Below are 27,091 nucleotides of genomic sequence, written 5' to 3'. Positions count from 1 at the left end.
TCACTCTCTGGAAAAAAAGATCACCCCCCTGACTTGGGATCACAGGAAATAATGCAGGAAAAGGCCTTGGGAGTTCATGCAGACAATCCCCACAGCACAGAACAGGATCAAACCTCTCTGCTTCTCTTTGACTGGGATAACACGTGCCATAATGGCGAGAGAAAAGGAGAAATTCCAATAAATGGGGCAGTACAAGCTTGACCTTAGCAGCAATTCTCAAATGGAATGAGGAAAACAGGACCTGAGCCCATCTCCGTTTAATTAGACTTTCAAATTACCACATTTCCCTTTCCATCCTCTATTTTTTCCCTCCCCTGTCCATTTCCCAGCTGCTTTTCTTTTAATCTCCTCTTTCAACCTATCTGAACCCCTCTGACAGTGTCCAGTGTAAGAAATCCCTCCTCACAACACCTGTCTCCTCTCTGCTGCATTGAAGCAGCAACAGGCACGTGCAGTCTCAGGGATTATTTACAAAAACCCTAATGCAGCTTCTGCAAAGCCCAGTGAGCTCCTCGTGGTCGCAGTGCCCAGCAGGGGTGGGCAGGATTCAGCTGTGTGCCACGTGAGAGAGCCAAAATTACATGTTTCCTTCTGATGCTGTAAACACGGGGAAGAGGCCAACGGGAGGCACTCACAGAGTGCTGGAGGAGGCACTCAGGAATTAACTATCAGCATATCAATGGCAGCACAACGACACATGGCTTTGGTACACATCAGATGCCTGGAACTGAAGCCTGGTTCATTTTTGAGTGTTCTTCCCGCTGTCAGGAGTGAAGAGATCCTGCTGGCTCCTGTGAATCCAACAAAGCTGGATGGCCACTGGCTTTCCCTGACTGCTGTGGGCCAGAGTGCAGAAATGATCAGCATTCTCCCAACATCTCCTCTTGCAGGTACAATCTGGGGCTCAGTTCCCTTCCCATCCTGCCAGATTTTGTCCCTCTGGTGACCACCACATTTCCACAGTTTAATCAGCTGATCTTTGAGTGCTGTGCCACGTGTCTCCCAAAGAGCATTGGGCTGTGGCTTCAGAGTCAGGTTGATTCCAGCAGCTTGTTGGCATCATAAGTGTGGGCATTCCCATGCTGGTGCGCATGGAGTGGGTGGGAGTGGGCAAGCTCCCCGTGGGGCCCAGAAAGCCAAACACAGCATGGGCTGCATGCCCAGCAGGGTGGGCAGGAGGTTCAGGGAAGGGATTATTCCCCTCTACTCTGCTTTTGTGACAGACCCCACCTGCAGTGCTGCCCCCAGCTCTGGGGCCCCCAACATGAGAAGGATGTGGAGCTGCAGGAGCAAGTCCAAAGGAGGCCATGGAAATGCTCTGAGGGCTGGAGCCCCTCTGCTCTGGAGCCAGGCTGGGAGAGCTGGAGAACAGAAGGCTCCAGGGAGAGCTCAGAGCCCCTGGCAGGGCCTGAAGGGGCTCCAGGAGAGCTGGAGAGGGACTGGGGACAAGGCTGGAGGGACAGGACACAGGGAATGGCGTCATCTGGGTTAGATGAGATATTGGGAAGGAATCTTGACTGCGAGGGTGGTGAGGCCCTGGCACGGGGTGCCCAGAGCAGCTGTGGCTGCCCCTGGATCCCTGGAATTGTCCAAGGCCAGGCTGGACATTGGGGATAGGAAAAAGGAAAGGAAAGGAAAAGGAGAGGACTCCCGCCCATGACAGAGGGCGAAATGAAATGAGCTTTAGGATGCCTTCCATCCCTTCCAACCCAGACCATTCTGGGATTCTATGTTATCAACTGTGCTGCATTTTAGTCCTTCCCAGAGGTGTCCAAATCCAGCCCTCACACTGCGTCCTTTGTGCCACATCTGCATTAACACAGTGAGTGTCTCCTGCTGCCTGCACAGGTGGAACTGGGGAGCAGGGTCTGGCTGACACCAGTGCTGACTTCTCAGCCCAGGTGTCCCCATGCACTCACCACGCGTCCTGCTTGTGCCAGGTGTCCCACCCTGTGGGTGGGTGCCCACAGGGGTGCTCAGAGCCCCAGATGAGCCAGGTGCCCTGCCCTAGGGTGGATATCTCCAGCGTGTGGATGCCCCAACGATCCCACTGCTCTGGCAGGAATAGCCTGGATATTGGAGCAGCCTGTCTGCTGAGCCCCCCACCCATACCCCCTGCACGGCCGCCGCTGGCGGTGCCCCCAGTTCGGGTGCCCCCCAGATCCCAGTGCCCCGGCTGGGCTAACCTGGATGCCGGATCCTCCTATCCCCACCACCAACCCCCCCTCGGGTGGCAATTCAGCACCCACGGGGGTGCCGCTCGCCCCGCCCGCGGGGCCCCCCCGGCTGCGCGCACCCCGAGCAGCGGTGCCGGGGCCGGCCCCGCGGGTGCCGTGGGCGGGTGCCCTATGCTGCTGCTGCCGCCGCCGCCGCCGGCTCCCCCGCCCGCCCCGCGCCGCCGCCGCAGCCCCGCCAGACGCAGCGCGGCTCGGAGCGCGCACGGAGCCTCCCGCAGCCGCCGCCATGGCCCGGAACCGCCGGGACAGGAGCAGCTGGGGTAGGGCGGCGATGGCAGAACCGGGGGGGAGCGGGGGGAGCGCGGACAATGCCGGGCCTGAGGCGGCCGCGGGCCGCACCGGGGCGGGGCTGCGGCGGGAGGACGCGGGCGGGGGGCTCGGCTAGCCCGGGCGGGGCGGGGGGCTGCCCGGTGCCGAGGGGACACACGGGCGTCTGGGACACCTCCGCGCTATCCCTGAGGGGCCGGGGGTCCGCCCGTCCCGCCCCGCCAGCGTGACGGGGAGCGGGGGTGCGGGATGGGGCGCCCCTCGTTCCGGGGCCTCCTGAGGCGAGCTGTCCCCGGCTCGGGCTGGTCACCGCCCTCGGCTTGGCTGCGGCGGGACCCCCTGACACAGCCGGGGCCAGACAGCCCCGGCAGCTCCCTGGGGAGCCTTTGGGCTGCTCCTCCGGCTTGCCCTGACACCCGTTACCCCGGCCCTGCTGTCCCCTCAGCCCCTGATGGGGGATGCCACCTCAGCCACCACCCCCCTCATCCGGGAGCAGGGATCCCGCTCACCCCGCCTTCCACAGGCAGAGCCACAAGGCCACCCCTGGCTTGTCACCCCTCCAGAGGGTTTCCCCCGTTTCTGGAAGCTGTAGGATTTAGTTGTCGAGTCACCCTCCTGACAGGGCCCATTTTAAACCCATCCCCTCACAGCCCCCTGATGCCGGGGGAGCCGGGGCAGCAGTGCCGGGGAGCGGAGCTGGGGCACGGGAGGAGGAAGTTCTGTGGTGTCTTCCTGCAAGGCTTCGCTTCCCTCCAGAGGCGCCTGGATCCTCCGGCAGCTGCCGCTTCCCCCTGGAGCCCAGGCTGGTCCCACAGGTGGGCTGCACCCAGCAAGGGGCTCCTCCGCCTTCAGCCTGCCTGTGGTGAAAGGCTTCACCCACTCCCACCGACACGCTGTTCCGTAGGAAATCCGATTTTATCCAGCCGGTTCCCGTTATTTGAGGAGAGTAATTTGCCGTTTCCTCCGGAGTCGTAATTCCATGGGAGCTCACTCACGGGTGCCGGCGGTATCCCGGCTCCTCAGGCAGAGCGGGTGAGCTGAGCTGTGATGCTTAGATACACAAATTACATTCTAATTTGTGTAGATGAGCGGAGGATTTCCCATGGCAATGATTAACAGTTCGGAGGCATGCTGGAGGAAGCGATGGGATAACGGAGCTCCTGATCCGGTGATGGGCTTTTTGGGATGGAGCGGGGGGGGGAACAAAATGGGCGAAGCTCATTTGATCGGTGCCGTGTTTAGCTGTGACTTAATGAAGGTCCTCAGATCCTTTGGGTAAACCGGAGGGAAAACTTGCCAGGGAATGTGGTGCCATTCTCAGCTTTGTCTCGCGGAGCGTGTGACAGACGTGGCAGCCCTGACTCCGTGCGTGCTGGGAATTGCACACACGTCCACACGCTGGTGCCTTCCCTGCACACCCTGAGAGCAGGAGGAGGGGATGCAAATGATGCCGGATGGAAGCGGAGGAAGCATCATCCTGGGAAGTACAGCCTGCATCCAGCAAGGGATTTAGGCGTATTTCTCAGCCTGGGCTGCTGAGCCCTGCTCCCGGGAAATGTGATGTGTCACTGAGGGGTGAACTCTTCCTGAGCTTCTCTGCAAGAATCTGGAAGCGTCCATGGATCCAAGTGGATCTCTGTGGGATCAGCTGCCTTCTGCTGCCACCCATCCACAGCTCAAAATAATTCCCTGTATCCCTTAGACATTCACCTATTCCTAGAGGATTTTCTGGCTTTTTGCCAGGCTGGTTGACATTGCGAGTAAGAAATTGAGTGAAATGCTTTTTTTTTTTTTTTTTTTTTTTTCTAGGAAAGCAAAAGAAAAAGCTGCCTTTATAAATGTATTTATTCTATTTATACAACAAAACCTCATTGCCTTGAAAGCTGTGTTTACATCCAGTGACTGCAGCATTGTGTGGTGACATCAGTCCATGGGGTGACTCTTCCACTGCTACATTTTTCAGCTGGCAAAGGAGGAGGCTTGGGCTTTTCCTGAAACTAAGGCAGAAAGGAGAAAGTCCTTGCTTTGTTCTAAAAATGGGCTTATGGGTCATTAAAAATATTAACGCTATTTTGAAATGGATCAAACTTTGCCCTAGTTACTCAGGCCTGAAAACAGGCAGCTGCTTAGTGCAACCCTCCTTTGTTTCATAAAAATAATTTGCTTTTTTAAAGCTCACAGAGCAAATTAGGATGAGTATGTGGGATTGCCCCTGGTCATAGCTGGGTCTCTGTCACATCCCTGGGAGCTCTGTAGGGGTGATGCATCCAAAGTAGGATTTAGCCTTGGGCTAAAGGTCAGCATCAGGTTATGCCTCATTTAAGGCTCTTCCTGAACGTGCCAAGCGGTGCACAGACCTCTCAACTGAATGGTTGAGGCAGCTGCAGATGAAAAAAATCACAAATAATTCCTTGCTGTGAGTAGTGGAACCTGCTTTGCCCAAAATAAGGATTGTTAGTCCAAGTTCTGCCTGGCACGGTAAAGTCCAGCCAGCTCATGGAGGTTTGTAGTAGATTACTCTGATTTTTGACTAAAATTCTTTGTGCTTGGCACTTGCAGATGTTCAGCAGCCTGATCTCTCTGATCCAGTGAGATCCCTGCTCCCAGTCACTCCTTGAAACAGCACAGACTGGAACAAATAGTGTGAAATCTCATCTTTCCCATCATGGCCAATTTTGTGTTGAAATTGGAACGGTCCACCTAGCAAGAATTCAGTTTTAAAACCATAACAGGCATTACAGAGGTTATAGATACTTTTTGGTGAGGGTTTTCAAGCTGGATAGGGGATTTAGGAGAGCTCCTAAAGGGAGCCAGGAAAAGCCAAGGAACTATTTTGAGGATAGGGGGCTCCTCTCCAGCACAGGCCAGAGATTATCTCTGCCACATCTTACACTGCACACAATAACTGAAAAAACTGAACACTGTGCACAGTAACTGAAAAATAACTGAAGTTTAACTGGGTTGAACTGAAAAGAAAACTGTGATTTTGCTAGGTTGTTTTTCATTTTATCCATATTAATATCCTTTCTGATTGTTGTTTGATTTCTGCCCTTTTATGATGGATTTTCAGTTTCCACTTCCTGGCATTTCTTGTGACTGAATGCTGGGAACCTGACAAGTGAAAGCTGAGATGTTTCAGACAGAGGGGCCTTCACACAAAAAGCCAGAAATATTCACAACCAAATGACTGGCTTGTGAAAGGGAAAAGTAAATGAAGTGCTGGGACTTGAAAGAAGAGACAAGTCAACATTTCAAGCTGAATGTGATTATAGAATCATGGAATGGGCAGGGACACTTTCCAGTAGATCAGGTTGCTCCAAGTCCCATCCAACCTGGCCTGGAACACTTCCAGAGATCCTGGGGAAGCCACAGCTTCTCTGGGCAACATGTGCCAGGGCCTATCCACCCTCACAGGGAAGAATTTTTTCCTACTATCCCATCTAACCCTGCCCTCTGGCAGTGGGAAGCCATTCCCTGTGTCCTGTCCCTCCAGGTCCTCATCCAAAGCCGTTCTCCCATGGATGTTGTGCATCCCGCGGCGTTGTACAGGGAATTGGAATAGGGACCCACCAGATGAGCAGGAGCAAGAGCAGCCTGACTTTCTCTTTTTTGGGAAAAAACCAGGATGGCCTGGGAGTGGTGACATGGTGCCCTTGTCCTGCCTCGTGTCATGTCCGTGCCATGAGTGGCTCTGGCCTTGGCTGCCTCCCTGGTTCATGGAAGTGGGAAGCAGCCTGTGCCATTGGTTGTGTCTTGCTGCATTTTCCCTGCTTAGCCCGTGGGTGACAAACAGCACACTAAAATGTTGTTTAGGGCCTGGGTGACGTTCAGAGGCAGCAGGCTTTATATCAGCTCCCCTGGATCACTGACTGGAACCTTCTCCAGCGGGGGAAGGAGCCTGGGGCAGGTGTTGTCACGCTGTGCAAGGCACAAGGTGTCCCACAGATCACTTCTGAATGTCACTTCACTCTAGAGAGCCCCCAGCTCCTCTGCTCCTGCCAGAAATGCTCCCATTTGCCTCACTTCAGGAAAAGTGAAGTGTTACAGCAGGAATATAACTGAACTCAGATCTCCCAAACGGGGTGGAGGCTCTGGAGAAGGGGCTGAGTTCTGCCAAGCCCATAAAGCACATTTAAAGTGCTTTATATACATAAGCATTTTATGCAGAGAGTAATTTCCTTTCATGTTCTATCCTTAAGTTTCATGGCATGTTTACCAAACTTTATTTTCAGGCAGTTTTAGCAACAAAAGGGTGAAAATAGTTTAATGTCAGAAAAAACTAAATCCAATACTGGTGGTGGAGATGAAGGGAGGCTGTTGCTGACAAACAGAGCAGATGAAGGACCATGCAGAAAATGTGTGCTGGGAGGGAAGAGGGAGTTCTGGAGACGTATCCCTGGAAGTGTCCAAGGCAAGTTGGATTGGGCTTGGAGCAACCTGGGACAGTGGAAGGTGTCCCTGCCCTTGACAGGGGGTGGAATGAGATGTTCTTTAGGTTCCCTTCCAACCAAACCATTCTGGGATTCTGTGTACCCTGGAGAACGTGGGCTTAAATATGGGAAATATTTATGGGAAATATGGGAATGGGCTTAAATGTGGGAAAGGGAGCAGACCCAGGGTTTGCACCTGCCAAACAGATCATGGTTTTTTGCTGGTGCTGTTCCAACAGTGTTTTGCCTATGGGAGGTGTCCACCTTGCCTCTGGCTCAGCCATTCCTGCTACCTGAGCTGTCATGGGCACAGCCACATAACTGTCTAAGCTGACCTTAAACTTCCTGAAAAAATTCTACAAAAAACCTCTGATTTGCTTTGTTCTCCAGGTAGTTGCCTGCCTGTGTCTCCAAAGCTCAGCCTGGGAATTTGACAGCAGTAGGAGCTGCTCTTGCTCCAGAGCCAGCTAAGCACTGAAGCTTCATGTAGTAGGTGTTGTAATTAAGAATTTCACATTGTACTTTGGCATTTGAGATGTTGTAACAGGCAGGTTTGGGGGCCAGTTATCATCCAAACTCTTGCTCCTGTCAGCAGCGGTTCACGTGGGAAGGCCCCAAACCACTCCTGCTATCAGCAGGATCATTCATCCCCTTGTTCCCTCTGCCAGAGGGAGAAGGGGCTGAGCTGGCCACGCGGAGCTGACGCTGTGCTGCTGCCAGCTGGGTGACTCAGGGCTGGCAGGAGGAAGGTGCACTCCACATCTCCACTGCTCCAAAAAAAGCAAAGGGTGAGGATGAAAGCCTGGCAGCAGCAGCCACCCTGCTCAGCTCCCTGCTCCAGCCATCCCAAGCTGCAGAGCGGGGTCCCTGCCAGGAGAACGTGGGAGTGCAGATGGCATTGGCAGAGCTGTTAACACAGCTGAGCTGTAGGAGTTTGCCCTGACTTTGGAGAGGACAGCTTGGGATCCCAAAGGGAGACTACCAAGTGTGGCCTTTTACAGAATCACATTAAAAGTCATTTAGGTTGGAAAAGACCTCTGAGATCATCAAGTCCCAAATATCACCTCGTTAACCAGCCCGTGGCACTGAGTGCAACATCCAGCCTTTCCTTGAGCACCTCCAGAGGTGTGAGTCCACCACATCCCTTAACAGTCCATTGCTATTTATCTGCCATTCTTTATTGCTGAATGACAGGGCTCCTTTTTCCACAACAGTTTTCTTCACCTGTTTCTGATGCCCTGCAGCTCCAGGGACTGTCACTGATCCATCATTTCCACAGATTCACGGCAGCTGTGATTACATCCAGTCTGAGGAGGTGCACATGATTTCCTAGTTGGGCACTGTAAGTTCTGGCTCTGCCTTCCCCTTCCTTGCTGCATTTCCCAGCTCAGCAGCCCCAGGTGGAAGGGGATAGCATAGCAAGAGAGCCTGACAGGTACATGTGGCACTCACCAGGTCCCATTGGTCTGGTTAGTGCATGAGCAGCATTTGGTGTTTCCTCTTCTTGGATCTGGGGTCCTCGCAAGAGAGCCTGACAGGTACATGTGGCACTCACCAGGTCCCATTGGTCTGGTTAGTGCATGAGCAGCATTTAGTTTCCTCTTCTTGGATCTGGGGTCCTGTGGTTCTGTGGACACGTCAAAAATCCCTGCAGAGGTGTGAGCAGAGTAAAGGGAAGGTTGTGTGTCTGTGCCTTCAGCTGTGCTCAGCATGCAGGAGAAGCATGGAGAGAGACTTATTTACAAGACCACATAGTACCAGGATAAGGGGAATGGCTTCTCACTGCCAGAGGACAGGGTTATGGGATATTTAGAAAAAGTTCTTCCCTGTGAGGGTGGGGAGGCCTGGCACAGGGTGCCCAGAGGAGCTGTGGCTGCCCCTGCATCCCTGGAAATGTCCAAAGGCAGGTTGGACAGGGCTCAGAGCCCTGGAACAGTGGAAGGTGTTATTTGTGTAAGGGTTGAAACTGGCTGGGCATTAAGATCCCTTCCAACCCAAACTATTCTGGGATTCTGTGACACAGCAGGGCGTGGTGAATGTTTGTGTGTGGTTAAACCCAGCTTGGGAGGATTGCTGAGCTGCTGGCCAGGAACCTTTGGGGGTGTGGTGCAGGGGTGGCTGTCACACAGGGCTTTGCCCAGCCAGGTTCCCTGCTCCACCTTCTGCAGGGCTCTGTCTCCCAGGAGCACCTCTGTCCAGACACCTCCTGCTGAGAGAATTTGCCAGCTCTCAGCTGGCCGGGCTCAGCTCTTGGGGTGCATCCTTTGTGCAGAACCAGCTCTTGGGGTGCATCCTTTGTGCAGAAGCCGGGCAGGTTATTGCTGGGCACACCCTGCTCTGACTCTCCAGTGCACACGCATCGCTTCCACGCTTTATTCCCCGTTTTTCCCTGGTTGGCTGGATCAGGTGCCGAGCTCTGCGCCAGCCCTGGAGGGGAGGAGAGGATTCCTGGTGCATGCTCGGAGCTCCCCGCCCCTCCCAGCTCCTCCGAGCATCGCTGCCTGCCACAGAGTGCAGAGCCCGTGTGCCAGCATGTCAAAAACTCCAATCGCTTGTTTCTGGAATTTAAAAAGTTTAATAGTAATAAAATGATTATAAAAATAGCGATGTAATTAGAGTAATAAAAATTTGGACAATTTGGACAAACTCCAATCACTTGTTTCTTAAATTTAAAAAGTTTAATAGTAATAAAATGATTATAAAAATAGCAATGTAATTAGAGTCATAAAAATTTGGACAATTTGGATTAGGACAATATGAGACAATAAAAAAGAGTTACAGATGTCCGTGTACCTTTTAGTGGGCAAAATAAGCCTGAAAAAGGACACACGTTAACAGAGGATTAACCCTTAAAAACAATAACCTGTTGCATATTTATACACTTCATAATGATGCATAAATTCCATTCAAACAAAGGATTTTGTCTGGTCATCCTCAACTTCTTCCTCTTAACGGCGCCTTCAGGGCTCAGCAAGGCGGGAAGAAGTTTGTTTCTTCTGATAAAGGGGCAATAAATTCTTTTGCTCTGAAAGATTTAGGTGTCCTGTGGCTGCTATCTTGGTGAGAGTCCTTTCTTTAGGAAAAAAAAAATACCCTGCATATCATAGTTTCTATGTTAACATTATGTTAAAACCTAAAACTATATTTAACACACTGCTTAAGAAAATTAATACAGCATAACTTTCTAACATAACACATATAATATTCATTTTAATATTTGCAAAAAGCCAATCATAAAAGAGGCGTTTTTCACACAGCAGCAGCCAGGCTGAAGGTGCCCAGAGCAGGGGAGATGCTCGGGGAGGGGTGCCTGTGTTCCCCAGAGCTGTTGTGCAGGGCAGATAAGCTTCCTGCAAACTGCAGCTCTCATCCAGAGGCATGGAGGCTGACTGCAGGCTCTGTTCAGGGCTTGGCCCGTGCTGCTGTTGGTGGCAGTGTGATATCTTTGGGATGGAAACTCCGGAATGGAGCCGCACAGATATCACTGCTGGTCAAAGGGATCCCTTGAGAGCTGCTGATAAGCAGCCTGACACGCTGGATACAGGATTGTCTGTTCCAAGGAACAAGCAAGTTCAAGCTTCCCATCAAACGCCGATTTTCTCTCCTTGCTAGTTTGTTTTCCATGCAGTAATTTGGTTTGAATGCCCTGAGAATGGCAGCACTGCCTGACATTGGTGTTTTTGTGTGTGTGACATCTGAGCTGGGGTTGTTTTGCCTGGAGAAGAGAAAGCTCCAGGGACACCTCACCGTGGCCTTCCAGTACTTGTAAGTGGCTTATAAAAAAGGAGAGTGACTTTGAACACGGGCACATAGTGATAGGGCAAGGAGAAATGGATTTAAACTAAAAAAGGAGAGATTAGATTAGATATGAGGAAAAAACTTCCCTGTGAGGGTGGGCAGGCCCTGGCACAGGGTGCCCAGAGAAGCTGTGGCTGCTCCTGGATCCCTGGAAGTGTCCAAGGCCAGGCTGGACAGGGCTTGGAGCAGCCTGGGATGGTGGAAGATGACTGAATGATTTTTCATGTCCCTTCTAACCCAGACTATTCTGGGATTGTGATTTCAGTGGGAGAATTGGAGCCCAGGCTGCAGCCCCTGCTTTCCACAGGATAGCTGAGAATCCTGGGATCTGAGAGAGCCTGAGAGCAGGGCTGGCAAATTGGCTTCCTCAGGCTCTGGTGTTTGCACAGATGATGGGACATGGCTGTGTTTCATGCTCTGGAATAAAATGTATTTATTGTGCAGGCTCACATGAGGACAAGGCTGATTCCTTTGTGGCACTCTGGGAAGCAGTCAGCATTTCTGTGACCTGTTCTTCCATGGCTAAGGGAGAACAGGCTTCAGCAAGCACTCACCAAACATTGCATAGTTAGTGGCATGTAATTAACTCCTAGAGAAGAATAAATTAAGTAAATTACATTAGACATGTCTGTCGGTATACACACAGGCACAATGTGAAATATGCTGTTTCAATTTCATTAATTTAGTCCAAAGCAAGTCTTAGACCAGTTAAAGAATTCTTTGCTTTTTTTTTTGTGCTGTCTGACAGCAAATCCTGCTCTCCTTCCCCTTCCCACTTGCAATGGCCATATGGAAAAGAGCTGTGGCTTCCACCCCGCTCCAGAGTGATGGGAATGAGCTGTTCTGAAATGGGGAGAAGGAGCCGGATCCTGTGAATTTCTGAATGAGCAGCTGGAGAATTGACGTAATTGCAGAGCCCAGAGAAAGGAGGAGTCAGCTCAGAAAAGGAGTGAAAACAAGAGTGTGTTTAGGAAAGCTGAGCTCTCCTTCTTTCCTTTTTGGCTGGATGAGTTTTTGCCACTGCCAGGTACAGCTTTTTTCAAGGCAAAAAACTCATTTATGGCCAGAAAGACCAGTTAAAATTATTGACTTACAGTAGTGTACAGCCATTTTATAAAATAATCCCTGGCTCTGCAGTGGGGCAGATAATCTAATAAACAGAACCTGAAAGTTTCATCACGTGGAAATATGAATATAAATATGAAAAAGATAGTTTTGTCTGCAGATGGCTTATGTGAAAGAAGCAGAGATAGGGATGAAATTAGTTCAGAGACCTGCTTAATATAATCTCCCTTTCCTGTTGTCTCCAAGGAACTGGGGGATCAACATATCCTACTCATAATGCTTTGTGTTGTGCAAACAGCCTGGCTTTCCTGGTGTTCAGGTGATGGAAACAAGGATGTCCCCCAGGAGACCATGGCCACTTCTGTGTGTGGAGACATTCTTCCAAAATCTGTTCATGTCTGCTTAAAAAAAAATTACTCTCCTTCAGATTTTGATGATTTGAAGGGACAAAATAATCCCTTCTCCTCTGCACTGGTTGTTGGTGCAGCTGCTGGAAAGAACAGAGGGAGAAGAAGGTGTGGAAGATCCCATCCAGGAGAGGGGATGTGGCACCAGTGTCCCTGTGGCAGGGGACTCTCCTCAGCCCCATGTCCTGGTGCTTGGATCCCTGCCCAGGACTGGGAGGTCCATTCAGCTCCCTGAGCCAGGGACATCCAAGGATTTGTGCCCATCTTGGTACCCACTGCTAGTGCAGGATGAGTAAACACATAAATCGTGGAATCCCAGAATAGTTTGGGTTGGAAGGGACCTCAAATTCCATCCAGTGCCACCCCTGCCATGGCAGGGACACCTTCCACTATCCCAGGCAGCTCCAAGCCCTGTCCAGCCTGGCCTTGGGCACTGCCAGGGATCCAGGGGCAGCCAGAGCTGCTCTGGGCACCCTGGGCCAGGGCCTGCCCACCCTCCCAGGGAACAATTCCTTCCTAAAATCTAATTAAATCTCTCCTCTTTCACTTTGAAGCCATTCCCTGTGTCCTGTCCCTCCAGGCCTTGTCCCCAGTCCCTCTCCAGCTCTCCTGGAGCCCCTTTAGGCCCTGCCAGGGGCTCTGAGCTTTCCCTGGATGCTTTTCTTCTCCAGGTGAACACCCCCAGCTCTCCCAGCCTGGCCCCAGAGCAGAGGGGCTCCAGCCAAAGTTCTGGTCCCACTTCCCTCTGTCTCTGTGCCTGAGGTGGGATTTGTCTGGTCTGGGAAGGTGGCACAGCTGTTGCACCCTGATGGCTGAGTTGCACTCAGAAATATTTAAGTTTAATTTGCTTTACCAATTTTTTCCTAAAGTTCTGGTCCCACTTCCCTCTGTCTCTGTGCCTGAGGTGGGATTTGTCTGGTCTGGGAAGGTGGCACAGCTGTTGCACCCTGATGGCTGAGTTAGAGTCAGAAATACTTAAGTTTAATTTGATTTACCAATTTTTTCCTGCCCCCCCCATGAGTCACATCCTATCCAAGGATCTCTCTACTGTCCTTTCTGTGCAGCTGGAAGAAGAAAATAAAAATAGGACTTGGCTTAGCTGAGCAGGGCTTTGGGAAACACCACAAGAGAGGAGGCATTTCCTATCCTTCATATGGCCCTTGCAGCTTGGCAGTGCTTAAAAAGAGCACAGGAGGCTGTGGCCCTTTGGCACCTGGCTGTCCTTACCTGGGAATGCCTCACTGCTGGAAAAGGTGTTTGGTGTGTGCCTGGATCCTGACTCCATGGATTTGAAATTAGAAGGATTTTTTTTTTTCCTTCAGGCCCCTGTGCAGCGACATGGTGCTTGAAGGGATTTTAGTGCTGCAGTCTGGTGGAGAATCTGCTTTTCACACCATTTGGGACTTTTGTTTAGTTAAAAAACCTCCAAGCAATGGAAAGAAAAGATCTTTGTCTTTCAGCTGTGAGCAAAGAAAGCTCATAGTATATGTCCAAGAGCCACCAGAAATCCCCTGGCAACCAGGCCTAATGATCCTGGTACTTCCTTGCAGGATCTTAGGAAATCACAAAAGTGCTGCTGTTATTGAAAATATGGAGTTACTGCTGGAGGCTTCTTTATAGAGAGGCCCAGAATGGGCAAATCCTATTCCTCTTGATATTTATAACTTCTCTTTTAGTGTCTGCACACACAGTCCTTGTGCTTTGAAATAGCTCAAAGCTGGGTCCCCAAGGTCAGGGGCTGAAACAGAGACTGGGGAGGTTTAACTTGAGGCAAAACTTGGGAAAGTTACAGCCCGAGCCAGCAAACTGGGAAGTTTTTGTTGGAATGTGGGGGGAACTTTCCATCTCACTCTCCTTTTCCTGCTGGCAGGGAGGTTTCACGTGGCTGTAGGTGAGCTGACTGGCACATTAATCACCTTCAGCATCTCTTCCCCGTGCTGGAAAGTTTGGAAAGACCAGGAAAGGAAAATTACTGGAGCCAGTCTGCTCTTTGCAAATCCCAGGGCTGCAGATCTTAAAATGCATCTGGCTCCTGTGAGACCCTCCTGTGTGAGCCCTCCACAGCCCAGGCAGCAGCTCCACAGGGAACTTGGCCATTTCCAAGTGGGAAAGGGGGCAGTGCTTGTGCTCTGTGTGTGCTTCCCACTTGGGAGCAGCAAAGTGGCTTTTATCAGGATGGGCTTGTGTCTGCGTGGCCTGATTCCTGCTGGGAGTGTCCTGGGGGATGCTGATGGCAGGAACAGCAGATTGCTCTTGGAGCATCAGCTCAGGCTGCAGATGGAGAGGAATGTGTTGTTACAGGAACAGCAGTGGCACAGGATACACAAAGGCAGCATCCTTTGATAGAGCTGTGAGACCCTTGGGCACCTCAGCTGGAGAGCTGCTTCTATTTTGGAGTCAGCCTTCAGGAAGGACCTGGTGGGGAGTGTCCAGAGGAGAGCAGATCCCTGGATAATGTGGCAGAAGGGATGATGAGGAGGCTTGGACTTCACTTTTCCAGCTGAGAAAGGGCCAAGGGAGGTGTTATGGCAGGCACTGTTTATGTAGGGAGTTGCAGGGATCTGCTTTCCATGCAGGATAAAATCTAATGGATGTGTTTTGCCAAGGGAGATTCCAGCAGGAATGGAGCACAGGGTCAGATGACCCCAGAGAAGCATGGAGTCTCCACTGGCGTGTCTGAGGCCAGGTGCAGCAGATCTGCTCTGGATGATGCCATTTTGGGATGGATATTTGAGTTTTTGGGTCTCTTAGTGCCCTGCTGTCGCTGACCCCTCACAGTGCAGAGGAAGGCACCAAGCCCCTCTCGTTTTCCCTGTTCTCACAGGTAGTTTTGCAGACAAGACTTACGAGTGGAGCTCTGAGGAGGAGGAGTCAGTGAGGAAGGCAGGGCCAGTGCAGGTCCTCATTGTCAAAGATGACCACTCCTTTGAGCTGGACGAAGCCGCCCTGAACCGCATCCTCCTCTCCGAGGCTGTCAGAGATAAGGAGGTGGTGGCTGTGTCCGTGGCTGGAGCTTTCAGGAAAGGAAAATCATTCCTGATGGACTTCATGCTGCGCTACATGTACAATAAGGTAAGGCTGCAGCTCAGGGGGCCCTTCCCAGGGCTGCTGTTCCTCCTTGCTCCCATGTGCTGCTCTACTGTAAATGCAGGGCCACCAACAAAGGAAGGAATGGTGAGGAGGACTCCATCTTATCAGAAGGCTAATTTGTTCCTTTATTATACTATATTATATTAAAGAATACTATACTATACTAAAGAATACAGAAAAGATACTTACAGAAGGCTAAAAAGATAATAATAAAAACTCATGACTATTTCCAGAGTCCTGACACAGCTTGGCACTAATTGGCCAGTGAGTGAAAGCAACTCACCCCAGAGTCCAATCAAGCAATCACCTTGGGTAAACAATCCCCAAACACATTCCACATGAGCACAACACAGGAGAAGCAAATGAGATGAGAATTTTCTTTTCTCTGAGGCATCTCACTGCCTTTCACCTTCCCAGGAGAAAAATCCTGGGTGAAGGAATCATGTTCAGAGAATGTGAATGCCACACTGCTCAGGGATGAGCTGGGCAGGACTCGGTGCTTTAAGAGTGCTCAAGGCTCTCATGAGTGTGGGCTTCACAAAATAAAGCAGAGCAGATCCTTCTCCAGGCAGAAGTTTCTCGTGGACTCTTGACTTTGGAGCAGGAGTGTTCACATCTTCTGCCCGGAATCACAGAATCATTTAGGCTGGAAAATCCCTGTAAGATCATTGGGTCCAGCTGCTAACCCAGCATCACCTTACTCACCACTGAACTGTATCCTCAGCTGTCTTATCTGTGTCTTTTTAATGCTTCCATGGATGGGGACTCCACCACTGCCCAGGGCAGCCTGTTCCAATGTGTGACCACCCTTGCGGTGAAAAAAAATTTTCCTAATACCCAACGCAAACCTTCCCTGGTGTAACTTCAGATTGTTTTCTCTTTTCCTGCTGCTTTTTAATCATTTAGGCTGGAAAATCCCTGTAAGATCATTGGGTCCAGCTGCTAACCCAGCATCACCTTACTCACCACTGAACTGTATCCTCAGCTGTCTTATCTGTGTCTTTTTAATGCTTCCATGGATGGGGACTCCACCACTGCCCAGGGCAGCCTGTTCCAATGTGTGACCACCCTTGCAGTGAAAAAAATTTTCCTAATATCCAACGCAAACCTTCCCTGGTGTAACTTCAGATTGTTATCTCTTTCCCCTGAGAGCAGAGCCTGAATCCCACCTGGCTGCCCTCGCCTGTCAGGAAGGTGTAAAGGTCCTCCCTGAGTCTCTTCTCCAGGCTGAGCCCCTTCCCAGCTCCCTCCAGACCCTTCCCAGCTCCATTCCCTTCCCTGGACACTCTCCAGCCCCTCCAGTCTTTGTTGTGAGGAGCCCAAAACTGACCACGGGATTTGAGGTGCCTTGACAGTAAAAGGAAGGAAAAACCTCCCTTATGGGGTTCTTAGCCCTTTTTGACACTTCCAGCAACTCCTTCTGTTCCTCCCTGCAGGAAGCAGTGGACTGGGTTGGGGATTACAACGAGCCCCTGACGGGTTTCTCCTGGAGGGGCGGCTCCGAGCGGGAGACGACCGGGATTCAGATATGGAGCGAGGTGTTCCTGGTGGACAAGCCCGATGGCACCAAGGTGTGTGTGTGTCTCTGCTGCTGCCAGCTCATTTTCCTCATTTTCCAGCTTTTGAGACTCCCCTGCCTTGTCTTAGGTGGTTGTGCAAGTTTAGAGAAGGTTTTCAATACCTTTCAATGTCTCTATTTTAGTAAGTGAAGGAAGTGATGTAAAAATATTTTTTTAAAGAGTGTAATTTTGGTAATAATTTTTGATGTGTGTATTTCACAGAGCTGAGGGGTGGAATGTGGTGATTTTGCATGAGAGGCATTTATGGAAATGATGTAAAAACTTCTGTGTAATTGACAGTCTGTAGACCCACTGGGAAGTTGTACACACCTCTGTGAAAAACACACATTAAAGAAGGGTTTAACTAAGTGAGGTGATAGAATGTCCAGGTGCCCCTGATATGTAAGTGTCCCTCAATTCTGGCATCCCAGAGTTTATTTTTGTACTATTCCCAGAAATCTTGAATCTCATGTCCTTGCAAACTCCTTCTCTTTCCTAGAGCAGGAGTTGTAAAGTGGAGTTTCTTCATTCAGAGTTGTCACAGCGGATTTGGAGTGTGCTGCAAATTCAGCTGATAGCCAGGAATATTTGTATTTATCTGCACTTCAACACAGAGCATGGCACCCAAGTGACACTGAGGCATTCAGGCTGTGATTCCTAACGCTGGCTGAGTGTGTTTGGGTTCAGAAGGTGCAATTTGTGTTTGCTTTCTGTTTGGAGGCAGAGCCTCCTCTGCACTGACAGAGGAGCAGAGCAGTTCCCTCACTGCCTTGCAGGGCATGGATTTTGCTGCCTGCTGGAGTCACCCTGCTGTCAGGAGTGGCTGGGGATGAGCTTTTCCTTTGTCCCCCAGCAGTGAAGAGGCTGAGGCAGAAGCAGTGATGCCCCAGCTGCCATTCCCCCCTGGCACGTGTGGGTGCTGCTGCAGGGGGTGCTGACAGGAGCTCTGTGCCCCGCAGGTCGCGGTGCTGCTGATGGACACGCAGGGCACCTTTGACAGCCAGTCCACCCTCAGGGACTCTGCCACCGTGTTTGCCCTCAGCACCATGATCAGCTCCATCCAGGTAAGAAGCCTCTGGGCTGGAGGAGTTCAGCCCCAGGAGCTACAGAGCCTGTCAGGGCTTCCCTTCCTACCACTTGTGCCAGCATCAGCTGGGACCTCGCCTGTGTCCCCATGGGGATGTCACAGGCTTTAGCCACACCAACCACGTGCTAGCTCCAAAGACAGGCTGTTCTGAGTGATCTGAAGTTGGTTTTTTGTTTAAATGCAGGTTTATAACTTGTCCCAGAATGTGCAGGAGGATGATCTGCAGCACTTGCAGGTAAGAAAAGCTTCAGGGTAACCTAATTGTAGCTATTTACAAGGGCCTGGAGTGACAGGACCATGGGGAATGGCTTCCATTCCTGGAGGGCAGAGTTAGATGGAATACTGGGAAGGAATTCCTGCCTGTGAGGCCCTGGCACAGGTTTCCCAGAGAAGCTGTGGCTGCCTCATCCCTAGAAGTGTCCAAGGCCAGCTTGGATGAGGGTTGAAGCAACCTTGGATAGTGGAAGGGGTCCCAGCCCATAGCAGACGTTAGAACTGGGTGGGATTTCAGGTCTATCCCAACCCAAACCATCCTGGGATTTTATTCTGTGGTTGTGAATTATCAGCCTGGATGTTGCCATCTGGTGTTGGCTCAGTACAGGTGACCCTCTAAGGGTGATTCCAGCCCTGACTGTTGCAGACAAGCAGCTAATGGGATTTTTGTGACACAGGTGTCCTGCCTATTTCCTGGAATTACCTCCTGCTTTCTCTTCTGTTCAGTTGATTGATTGGTTGATTAATTAAGTAGGTTTTTCCAGGAGCTTAAGGAAAGGAAAGAAAAGCAAAAGTCCAGCTGAAAAAATCAGCATTTGAATACTTCTGAATTATCTCAGTCCATAAATATTATTAACAATAACACTTCTTTAACACTGAATTTATTCAGTGTAGCTCTGATCTTTCAGCTTGGATTTTAAGCCATGACTGTTTAACAAGTTGACCCATTTTTAGGCATCTGTGAAACACATTATTGTGCCTTCAGTTAGAAATTAGAGTGCAGAGAGACTGGAGAGTTTCAAATCTTGCTGCTAGGCTGATTTTAGAGTCTTTGCACAGCAGGGGTTTGCAGGGAAAGTACTTATTTCTGAATTCATTTCCGCTCTTGCTGGAGTGTTTAGAGGGAGCAGGGCTCCAGCAGCCCCTGGAGCACGAGAAGTTTCTGGTTGGTGTGAAACCAGCAGCAAGCAGCTGATCTGAGCCATTTTCCACAGATTTGGCAGCCAAAAGCTCCAGGCTGGGATCTCTCACATGAGAGCTCAGCAGGGTGATGATGGTTCCATAACAGCTCCCTGTGCCTCTGGGATGTGAGCTGGGAGCCCAGAGCCTCTTTGTGTCCAGCTCTGCACGTGGTGCTGGTACTGCCTGCTCATGAATGTCCCTTACTGCTCCAGAGAATCAGAGAATTCCCTCCAGGGGCCCCCAGGGATCATTGATCCAGCTCCTGACCCTGCCCAGACCCCCAACAATCCCACCCTGGGCATCCCTGGCAGCTCCTGGAGCTCTGGCTGCCTCGGGGCTGTGCCCATTCCCTGGGGAGCCTGGGCAGTGCCAGCCCCCTCTGGGGGAAGAACCTTTCCTGAAATCCCTGCCCTGGCTCAGCTCCAGCCTTTCCCTGGGTCCTGTCCCTGTCACGGAGCTCAGTGTCCCCTGTGTCCCGCAGTGACAAACTCACTGTCCTGTCCTTTCCTTCTCCTTCCAGCTTTTCACCGAGTATGGCCGGCTGGCCATGGAGGAGACATTCCAGAAGCCTTTCCAGGTGAGTCCGAGGATCCTGGCCAGCTCGTGTGTCCCTGAGCCCGCTGGCTTCGCCACGAGGTGTCACTGCAGTTTGTAGCCTGGGAGGAGATGAGACTGCCTGGGCATCGGCTCAGCTGCTCCAAGGAAGGGATTTGTGCTTCCTTGCTTCCAAATACATCCAAAATCCCTCTCTCTTTCCTCCCTCAACCCCTGCCTTCCCAAGAGCTCTGCCCTGTCCTGCCAGGCTTGGAAAGCAGCTGGTGTTGCAGCAGGTTTGTCACACTCTGTAGTCAGGAACTCTGCCCAGCCTTTGTTCTGAGAGGTTTGAACTCACCTGCCCTGGGAATCCCTGCTCCTGGCCAAATGAAAGGATAAGGATTAGCAGAGCCGTGGGAAAACTCGGTGTAAGTGGGGTTTTAACTTCAAATTAGGGACATCTGTTCATCCTTCTGCTCCCCAACCTGTGAAAAGCTGGTGTTAAAAAAAAGGGAGAGCATTGGGCATTCACAGTAGGTGAGGTGGGTTCCTGTTTTGAAAGACAGAGGAGTGTTTTCATTAGGTTGGGTGAGGGTTTGTGAACTTCCTAAAGTGAAAACCAGCAGAGTACAAAGCATGCTGTAAAAATTCAAAGAGTAATTTGGAATGAGTTACAGCTATTTTACATTTGCTTTCCCACATAAAAAGAGAATTGTTGTCCTGGAAGGACTAAGGGGTTTATAAGGTGTCTGTGGTCAGGAAGTGGAAATAAAAGGTTAAAAAATACAACAAATGGACAAATTGAGATTTTGAAGGTGTATTGGATTCTGCTGTGATAAATGCTAAAACTAAAAATATATATGGTAAAAATATATGACAGGCAAGAGTTTGAAGAATGTTGTAACACAGTACAGCAAAAAGCCAGACATTAAATAAATATTCCTGCTCCTTATTTAAATACTGTGGGGATAATGTAGCCAAATATTCCAGTGAAACTGAGACACTTCCTACTCCATCAGTGAAAAGGAGGCTGTGAGGGGAGACTTAAACATGCTTAAATCATTAGGGCTGGATAATAGGCTCTGATTCTCCCAAACACTGTAATTGCTGTCGAGTCACAGTTGTGGATGGTGAGTCTTGTCAAACAATCCCATTATCAATTTTTGAAAGAGCATGAGTTGGGGTGATAAAGGTAACTCTCACCATGATCCATTGCCTTCTGCCAGCCTTATCTCTCCAGGATGCTGATTGAAAGCAAATGAAGTCTGGTTTAATCCATAGTTAATGGATTAAAAACTCATTAACTGATAGATGCCAGAGCACGCTGAACTAATTGTAACTAATTGTAGGAAATCATCATCCTTCAGAAGTGTTTCCTTGGGATCCCCCCAGGCTCTCCCTGATTCAATGTCATCTTCATTAATGATCAGGGGGAAATTATCAAACGAGGCTGGGAACCCTTGTGGGTGTGGCAGATGTGGCAGAGGGGTCAGTGGTGCTGTGGCCAGGTGAGAAATGATCTCCTGTCAGCATCCAGCTTGGGCTGCTTCCTGCAGAACACGTTTTAAATGAGAGTGTGGGTTAGAAAGCAGGAAAAGTAAGGGTGGGGAGGCCCTGGCAGAGTTTTCCCAGAGAAGCTGTGGCCCCTGGATCCCTGGCAGTGTCCAAGGCCAGGTTGGATGGGGCCTGGAGCAGCCTGGGATGGTGGAAGTGTCCCTGCCATGGCAGGGCTGGCACTGGATGAGCTTTTATTTAACCCAAACCATCCTGGGATTCTCCAAGTGTGATGGTGAATAAACTGCAGTGGCACTGATCCTGCTGGAAGGGAAGGGAGGTGAGACTTGGCAGTGGAAAATTCACATTTCCCTTTGTCTCCTTCCTCTCCTCACACTGAGGAGCCCCTGCCAGAGGCTCTTGAACGTGGGGCCTTCACAAAGGCAATGGTAAACATTTCCCTTTGTCTCCTTCCTCTCCTCACACTGAGGAGCCCCTGCCAGAGGCTGGCCCTGAACGTGGGGCCTTCACAAAGGCAATGGTAAACACAGCCTGTCTGGAACAATTTTACTTCAGAAAAAAAAAAAAAAATCCCAATTCAAGGCATGCACAATGTGTTTGTGGAATAGTCCTAAACATGGGAATGTCTCTTAAGCATCTCATGGTGTTTGAGAACAGCATGTCCTGAACCAGCTCACTGGGTGCAGTCACTGTGGCTTCTCCTGCAATTCAAAAAGGCCAACTCACTGTTCTCTCCTTTTTTTTAAACCTTTTCTGATGTTTTATGAAAGAGAAATAGCAGGAATATTTCCCCTCCCTCCATTAGATTTTTGTTCTAAACATAGATACATTTTAGGGAAATTCCAATGAAATGGGTTCCACTTGCTGACCTGCTTATCCATGTTCCTGAGAGGAACCCTGGCACCTCTGCCAGGCCCTCCTGGGCTTTGGCATTCAGGACTTCCCCCTCCAAACCCTTTGTTTCCTGCATGGGATGTTGTACAGATGAGGCAGTGGAGACCTGATTTTTTTCTGTATTTATTGCCCAGGAACTTTGAATGCCTCGATAAAGATTACAAAAGCCAATGATTTCTTATTCACCCTCATTCCTCTGCATCTGCTTCTCATTAAAAGTCTGTCTGGAAGGCTGCCCAGTGAAAAAGGCTGAAAAAATGAGCCTGTACAATTCCCATGGGATGGAACTAAATGTGGCTGGAATTAGGGAGCTTGCTGCCTTTTGTCCTGGTTAGCAACAATCCCTTTTCTTGGGCAGTTTGGGTGGTTGATGTTGTTCTCCAGCCAGGGACTCAAACTGGTGCAGCACTTTGGGGGGTGGGCAGTGGAGTGGTCTCAGCCCCTGCACACTGGGACCTCTCATTTCCACCAGGACAGGTGGGAGATGCTGCTGGAGCTGGGAAGAGACTCAGGGCCAGGTTTTGGTGTGGTGTGGAATGAGGGGGAAGGTGCAGAGGGTGCTGTGGGCTCAGAGCAGCAGGTCACTGACCCCACTGTCTGTGTGTTTTCCAGTCCCTTATATTCCTTGTTCGTGACTGGAGCTTCCCTTATGAATTTTCCTACGGATCTGATGGTGGTGCAAGATTTTTGGAGAAGAGACTGAAGGTATGTTTTGCTTGCTCTTTGTTCTGGAGCAGCCTTGGACAGTGGAAGTGTCCCTGCCCATGGCAGGGATGATCTTTAAGCTCCTTTCCAATCCAGTCCTCTCTGTGATTCCATGATTTTCCTGTTCACCTGGTGGCCTCAGCACTGGAGGTCAGGTGTGATCTGCAGTGCTGGTTATGGTCACACTCAGTGCCTTAAAATCCCAGAGGAGGCTTTTGGGGAGGGTGAATTTCCTTGCCATGTCCAGGCTTCTGCCCAAGCCCAGCTCCCTGGGACTCTCTGGGAGAGTCCAAAGCAATGGGAGTCAGCAGATTCCCAAGAGACTGGGAATGATGCTTTAGCAATTAGGGAGTTGTATAATAAAAATGATGGGCAAGGGCTGCTTGGGATCAGTCAGGAAATGCATGGGTGATCTGGTAGTGGAGAGACCTAATTATATGTGAGACAAGCAAGGCTCTAGTGGGAAATCCCAAATGTTTTTGTATTCCAGTCATCCATGGACATGTGCATTTTCCAGATGATAATAACATGCTCCAGGGCGTGTGGTCAGAGATACTCCAGTTCCTTCTCTTTGTCCTCATGCCTATGGAATCTTCTCCTTTCCCCCACTGTAAGCAGCCACAGTGTGGAGTATCCTGTGCTTCTGCCAGCTTTATCCCAATATTCCTGTCAGAAGGAAACTTGCTGGCCCCAAACTGTGGGAAGTAGATGGGCAGCACGGAGCTCTTGTCTCTGGTGACCACTGACAGAACCTGAGGAACAGCTGGAGCTGTGCCAGGAGAGGTTTGGGTTGGATCTCAGGGAAAGATTCTTCCCCCAGAGGGTGCTGGCACTGCCCAGGCTCCCCAGGGAATGGGCACAGCCCCGAGGCAGCCAGAGCTCCAGGAGCTGCCAGGGATGCCCAGGGTGGGATTGCTGGGGGTCTGGGCTGGACTCTGATCCTTGTGGGCACATCCAGCTCGGGATATTCTGTGCTTCATTGTCTCCACAGGTGTCAGGCAATCAGCACGAGGAGCTGCAGAATGTCAGGAAGCACATCCACTCCTGCTTCACCAAAATCTCCTGCTTCCTCTTACCTCACCCTGGCCTCAAGGTCGCCACCAACCCCAATTTCGATGGAAAACTGAAAGGTACAAAGGCAAAGCTCTGCTTTCTACCCTGATTCCTTAGAAGCTCTTGCACACTGTCCTGCTTGTTCCTCAAACCCCCAAAACTATTTTCCATGAAAAAACTTCTGGGAGAGGAGTTGGATCCTCCTCCCAGTGCTGTTCACACCCCCTTCTGCTTCTTCCCAGTGCAGCAGACAAATGTGGAGGGAGAAAAGGTGTGGGAGGCTGACAAGGCCTGAGAGCTGCTGGAATACCCAGTGATAGGAAAAGTGGGAAGGGCAGGGATGAGACTGGATGTTTGTGGACGTGGTGTTAAACCTGCAGTAAATTCCTGTGCCTCACCTGCACAGGCAGAGCCTGGATGCTGCAAGGCTGGTGCTTGTGGTGGGTGGAAGGCTGGTTCCACAAGCTCTCAGAACAGTTATTTCCCTTTGAAAAGCTTTCCAGGGAATATTTAATCTGCCTGACTTATCTGATCAGTGGTTTCCCGACAGGGCAGGCTTGGTTCAGCAGGTGAAAAAAAGGGAGAAGGAGAAAAGAGCTGTGGTGAGATTCTCCACCCCAAAAGGAGCCACGTGCTGGGGATATTTTTAGGTGTTTGTTGTGAACTCCTCACCAGCGTGGCTGGTTCCAGGCTGCTGCAGTCTTAGCAATAAAGTGGACCATTAGCTACTTAAAATAAATTAGCAGGCAAAGATGTGAGTTTTCCCCTGGTTTTGTCTGGCTCAGACTTGCTCTCCTGGCAAGCTCTGTGCAAAGCAGCAGGGACAGTGAGGCAGCAGGAGGGAGATGTGCTGGTGGAAACTGAGCTGATCCCTGGAGCTCCCCCTTAATCTCAGGTGCTGAGGAGTATGGAACAAGTGCTGGGTGCAGACAGGAGCTGTCAGCAGCTTCTTGACACAATTTTCACAAATTTCTTGTTGCCTCAGAGCTGTACTCAGCTTTTTGTGCTCTGATGGAAGAAACGTGGGGGATCTTCCCTGCTTTCCATACCTTCCAAATTCCTGGCTGTTGCATTGTTTTTTTCTGCCTTCAGTCCTGTACAGTTGAATTTAATGGAAACACCAGAAATCCCACCCTGTGCATCCCTGAGAGCTTTGTCCAAATCCCCCTGGAGCTCTGTGACCATTCCCTGTGGAGCCTGTTCCTTCCACCCTCTGGGGAAGAACCTTCCATGGCAGGGGGTTGGAACATGATGGTCTTTATGTCCCTTCCAACCCAAACTATTCTGGGACTCTGTGATGCCTCTTTTTTTCTTTTTTTCTTTCCCCCCCCCCCAGAAATAGACGATGAGTTCATCAAGAACTTGAAGATTTTGATTCCTTGGCTTCTTAGTCCTGAGAACCTGGATGTTAAGGAGATCAATGGAAACCACATCACCTGTCGAGGCCTTGTGGAGTATTTTAAGGTATTTATTTCAGAGAGAATGGATTTATTCCTCTGTGGAATTTTGCTGTAGCTGAAGGGGAAAGCAGCAGCAGGCAGGGCAGCACTGACAGTCCTGGCTCACTGCAGCAGAGGGCAAACACCTCGTGGTCATGTATTTGACCACACAACAAGCCCAGAAAGTGGGAGGAGCTGTTTTCCTTTCCTGGAGAATTGAGGGCTAGAGGGGGATAAGCTGAGGGCTGTATTCCAATTGCCTTTGGAAAAAGCTTATTTTTGTTGTCATGGCTACTGGGACATTTCCATGAGAGACATTGGTGAGTAATTCTCACCACCTACTCTTCAGGGCTACCTTGGCTCCTTCTCCTCCAGGGAAAGGACAGAGGTAGGTGCAGATCCTTTGGGAGGGGTACTGGGAGTGAGTGGAGGAGGGAGAGCCTGCAGTGACTGACCCAGGCCACCCAAGGAGTGACATTTTCTGACCAAAGCCATCTTGTGCTGGAGCATCCTCCTCTTCCCTGCTTCTGAACCCTGGCTGGAGCTGGGTGGGGATGGCTGCTGTTGCTCCTGTGTGCTGCATTCCACATGATTCCCTTTTCCCTGCTCTTTTCCAGGCCTACATAAAGATCTACCAAGGGGAGGAGCTGCCACACCCCAAGTCCATGCTGCAGGTAGGTGTGAGTGGGAGCTGTGGGAATTCCTGCAATGGAATTGCAATTAATTCCCAGGAATTAGCTGAGGTGTCCAGCACAGTGGCACTGCTGGGACTTTTATTCCAAATGCCTCAGTGTAACCACCCAAGGAGCAGCACTTTGGGAAGAGTTTGGCATCACAAGCCTGACCTGGCTGAGGAATCACACCTGGGGTGGACACTGGGGAATTGCTGGCTGCACACAGCACCAGCCAGCTCAGCTGAACAATTCCCTGCAGGTGAATGACATCCTTGGGGCCACACAGGGAGGTGACACATGGAAGTGGCTGCCAGAGCCAGCTGGGGGTTGCAGCTGGAGCTGTTTACGTGTGGCTGAGCCTTTTAGCTCTTTCCTTGCTGGTTCCCACAGCTGAAGCCAAAGTTTTTGTAGCTCTGGCTTGGAGGAGAGGAATCCTCTCTTCATGCAGGCTTTTGGATGTGCAAATATGGGATGAGCTTATTTGGGATTGGTTGGAGGCTGGGAGTGCCCCTTGGCTGATTCTGGGTGCCACACACATTGTCCTGGCTGTGCCCACGTGTGGCCCTGCACTTGCACAGCTTAACCCTGTCCTGCACCTAAATTTTGTGCCCCTTTCACCCTTACAGGCCACAGCAGAAGCCAACAATTTAGCAGCAGTTGCCACTGCCAAGGACACCTACAGCAAGAGGATGGAAGAGGTGGGTGGTGCTGAGTGTGTCCCTTCCTGCCCCTTCCTGTCCCTTCTTGTCTCCTGGCTCTCCTGTCATAGATTCCTGAAATCCCAGAAAGATTTGGGTTGGAAAAGACCTTAAAGCCCATCCAGTGCCACCCCTGCCATGGCAAGGACACCTTCCACCATCCCAGGCTGCTCCAAGCCCTGTCCAGCCTGGCCTTGGGCACTGCCAGGGATCCAGGGGCAGCCACAGCTGCTCTGGGCACCCTGTGCCAGGGCCTGCCCACTCTCACAGCCAGGAATTCCTTCCCAAACCCTAACCTCTAATCCCTAACCCTAATTTCAGATTTCCCTGTGTCAGGAGTGACATTTGAGGGATGATTTCACTGTTTCAGGAGTGATGTTTCGTGGATGATTTCACTGTTTCAGGAATGCCATTCCAGGGGTGATTTCCCTGTGTCAGGAGTGATTTCCTTGTGTCAGCAGTG

The 27,091-nt window shown here is 50.7% G+C and overlaps 1 protein-coding gene across 2 annotated transcripts in view; it reads left to right on the top strand.

Moving 5' to 3' along the window:
* Positions 1-2,354: 2,354 nt before the first annotated feature.
* Positions 2,355-27,091, top strand: part of ATL1 (atlastin GTPase 1) — a 28,592-nt gene continuing 3,855 nt past the window's right edge. For both annotated transcript variants that reach the window (XM_041410360.1, XM_041410367.1), the window contains exons 1-11: positions 2,355-2,497; positions 15,029-15,276; positions 16,731-16,865; positions 17,813-17,917; positions 18,125-18,175; positions 19,637-19,693; positions 22,672-22,764; positions 23,756-23,894; positions 25,154-25,281; positions 25,874-25,930; positions 26,557-26,628. In XM_041410360.1, the coding sequence (XP_041266294.1) occupies positions 2,464-2,497; positions 15,029-15,276; positions 16,731-16,865; positions 17,813-17,917; positions 18,125-18,175; positions 19,637-19,693; positions 22,672-22,764; positions 23,756-23,894; positions 25,154-25,281; positions 25,874-25,930; positions 26,557-26,628 (1,119 nt within the window). In that variant the 5' untranslated portion in view covers positions 2,355-2,463. The remainder of the gene's footprint in view (positions 2,498-15,028; positions 15,277-16,730; positions 16,866-17,812; positions 17,918-18,124; positions 18,176-19,636; positions 19,694-22,671; positions 22,765-23,755; positions 23,895-25,153; positions 25,282-25,873; positions 25,931-26,556; positions 26,629-27,091) is intronic.

The sequence above is a fragment of the Onychostruthus taczanowskii genome, unplaced genomic scaffold (assembly GCF_017590055.1).
Source record: "Onychostruthus taczanowskii isolate IOZ18803 unplaced genomic scaffold, ASM1759005v1 scaffold100, whole genome shotgun sequence".
NCBI lineage: Eukaryota > Metazoa > Chordata > Aves > Passeriformes > Passeridae > Onychostruthus > Onychostruthus taczanowskii.
Note: the sequence above shows the minus strand (reverse complement) of the source record. Positions and strands in the feature narration are given on the sequence as shown.